At 29.0% G+C, this 3040-nt stretch overlaps 1 protein-coding gene across 1 annotated transcript; it reads left to right on the forward strand.

Annotated features, from left to right (window-relative positions):
- Nucleotides 1-1596: 1596 nt before the first annotated feature.
- Nucleotides 1597-2614, forward strand: LOC114268790 (uncharacterized). Its single transcript, XM_028210017.2, has one exon. It carries the CDS (start codon nt 1800-1802, stop codon nt 2394-2396), a length of 597 nt encoding a protein of 198 aa, XP_028065818.2. The 5' UTR covers nt 1597-1799; the 3' UTR covers nt 2397-2614.
- Nucleotides 2615-3040: the final 426 nt, after the last annotated feature.

A 3040-nucleotide genomic window follows, 5' to 3' on the forward strand; every position in this document is an offset into this window, starting at 1 on the left:
ATTATTTTTACATATTCTAATAAATTTTGTGAGTGACATAGTTATCAAAATACCCTCAATAATAATAAGATGAAGCACGTATTAATGTTCATATTGATAGTGTGAATGTTTCATGATCTAAACATTCACATTGTCAACCTAAACATTCACACTGTCAAATTTATTTAATGTAAATATTCACATTATTAAATTGCTAAAGGTTCACATCATTAAATTGTTAAAGGTTTAAAAAAATTTGTATAGGTAAAATTATTCATAAAATATCTTAAATATGAAAATTATAATTTGATGGATCAAATGTTTAAAATAATAGGACTTATTAGAATATAAAAATATCTTATAAACTAATTAAAATATAAATACTTGAAAGAGAATTTTGATGAAGAAGAAAATTTGGTAGAAAGTGAAAGTAAAAAAAAAATGAAGTTAAAGAAAAGAAAGAAAAAATAAAATATATTTTCTTTCAAGCATTTGATTAAGATGAAAATTTTGTAAGAAAACATAGAAAAATTGAAAATTTAGTTATGGATAACTCACACATTTAATTTTTCTTGTATTTTCTTATTTTTTTTGCAAGAAATAAAAAATTAGTTATAATGCTAATATGAATTGTATAAAAAAATTAACTTTCTTATACATTCTACCACTTTCAACCTAAGCAAATTCATAAAAGTTAAAAAAAAGTTCTCTTTCTTTTACTTGTTACATATTTCCTTCAACAAAGTAAGCCCAAAAGTTATTAAATGATAAAAACGATTCAAATATTTAACATTTAAGGTCTAAATATTTTAACAGGTAAATTATAAATACATTTTTTGAGATTTGTTTAAAATATGAATTATCTCTTGTGGTTTAGAAAATTACAAATATTTTTCTGTCAAAATTTTTTATTTAACAAAATTAATTGAAAAAGTGAAATTTCTAACTGTTCACCTATATAATAATAAAATTATTTGAATTATTAATTGAAATAAAATTTTAACATTATTAAAAATTATTAATTAATTTGATAAAAGTATCTATTTGCCATAAAATTATAAACTTTAAGAACATAATATAATTTTTAGAACCATAAAATGTAATTTGTAATTTAAAAAAATTTCAGAGGGTATGTTTGTAATTTATTCTATTTTAACTAAAAAAATTATTTTAACTTATAATATCGCTCATTTTATTTTTTTTCTACGTTATTTTATAAAAAAATTATTAAAATAATATATTTTCAACAGGCGCGTAATATTGAATTCAAATACCACCGAAATGGACCCAAGCGTATGGTCCGGCGCAGATGGCAATTTTTGCTTTTCTTTTTTCGGTCAGTTTTTCTTAATTTTTTTTTAGGAATGCAACAATAAATCCTAAATTAATAACTAATACACTGTTTAGTCTTAAAAGTTTTTTTATAAACTGAAAGGTCCCATTATAATGTTTCAAACATCATATTAATGTTTCGAACATTAGATTTCGAACATCAGATTAATGTTTCAAATATTAGATTGATGTGCAAATGAGACTAAATGGAACATAAGAAAACTTTTAAAATTAAATGGCTCAACTTTTCAGAAACTAGGACTTATCGGTAAATTTTTCATTTTTTTACCTTTCAACAGTTGTTAGTTACAATCAGCCACGTACAACAGGCCAATGAATAACAACCACGTAAAACACCACCCAATTCGCAAGTGCCACGTCACACTTCGTATAAATAAGAGAGGGAAGACTCTCTGGTGGTGAAGAAGATAAGAAATAAAAGAAAAGAAAAGAAAAGAGAAGAGAAAGAAAGAACTGAAGAAAAGAAAATGGAGAAAATACTTGAAAGATTGAGAAACAAGAAGGGAGCAACAATGGCCGATGCTTGGATCGAAGACGTTTTCGAGGCCAACGACGATGACTTGTCTTCCTGGGAACTCATCAACCAATCCGATGATGAAAACGAAGACTACTCATTCGACGACGACGACGACGATCTCTATGTTTTGGAATCTCTCTCTTCCGATTTCTCCACTCAATCTCCTCCTCCCGATCTCATAGATCACACCATTGATCATGTTCATGAAGATTTTATCGTGAAACATGTGTCGATTGATCAACAATATGAGCAAGATTTTACGAAGCATGTATCGATTGATCAACGATATGAATACAATGATTATGAAAACAACAACAACAACGATGATGATAATGATGATGAGGAGGAGGAGGAGGAGGATTATGATTTGGATGATGAATTGGTGCCGAAGAGTGTGAGCGATCGATTTGGGAGGCAGAGGATGAGGAAATTGGGGAAAAGGGCGTATCCGAAGATGAACAAGTCGAAGAGATTGCCGTACTACTACAGTCGCCCTGGTTGCGTCCATGGAAAGCATGGCCTGGGTTTGCAGAACATCATCGTCTAGGAAGAACTAGGGTTAATTGAAGCCAATTATGATCGAACAGTGGTGATTCGGTACTGTGAATAAGTCTGATCTGATTTCTAGGTCTGTATAGCTATTCTATTAGTTTAGTTCAAATCTGGGATTATATTTTTTTCTTTGCTGTATGTCTATCATTGTCTCTGTTTCTTGTTACTTATTTTATATAATTCTGATCCGTCTGAATTTGGTTCTTGATTTTATATGAATTTATTTCTAATGTGGTTAAGCTTTTGTGAGTTGATCTATTAAGAGAATCAATGCCACAATTTATGGTAAATTTAGGGCATATAAATTGACAAATAAAACTCATTTCAGAGCTTTCGTTTTGATTTTGGTGCCCCTTCTTTCTTGCAAGTGTTTTGAGTCACTTGTAATGGCATGGAAAATTATTTTTGATTACTAATATGTATGTTTCTTTCCTAGAGATAGCATTTTTATTCTTGTTTAGATGTTCTTGGTGCTCGGGTATAATGGTCTGAGATTCCTTGTGCTCTCCATATGCTTATTGCATTATGTTTCAAATGGTTTACATTTTGAACCCTCTTCTCATCCTAGGCTACCTAGCCTCTCGGGTTTTGGAGGTATTGTTTATGTTTTGCTTGTTTTCTAGGCTAAATTACCCAACC

This window comes from Camellia sinensis, chromosome 2, assembly GCF_055761805.1.
Source record: "Camellia sinensis isolate YWXY chromosome 2, ASM5576180v1, whole genome shotgun sequence".
NCBI lineage: Eukaryota > Viridiplantae > Streptophyta > Magnoliopsida > Ericales > Theaceae > Camellia > Camellia sinensis.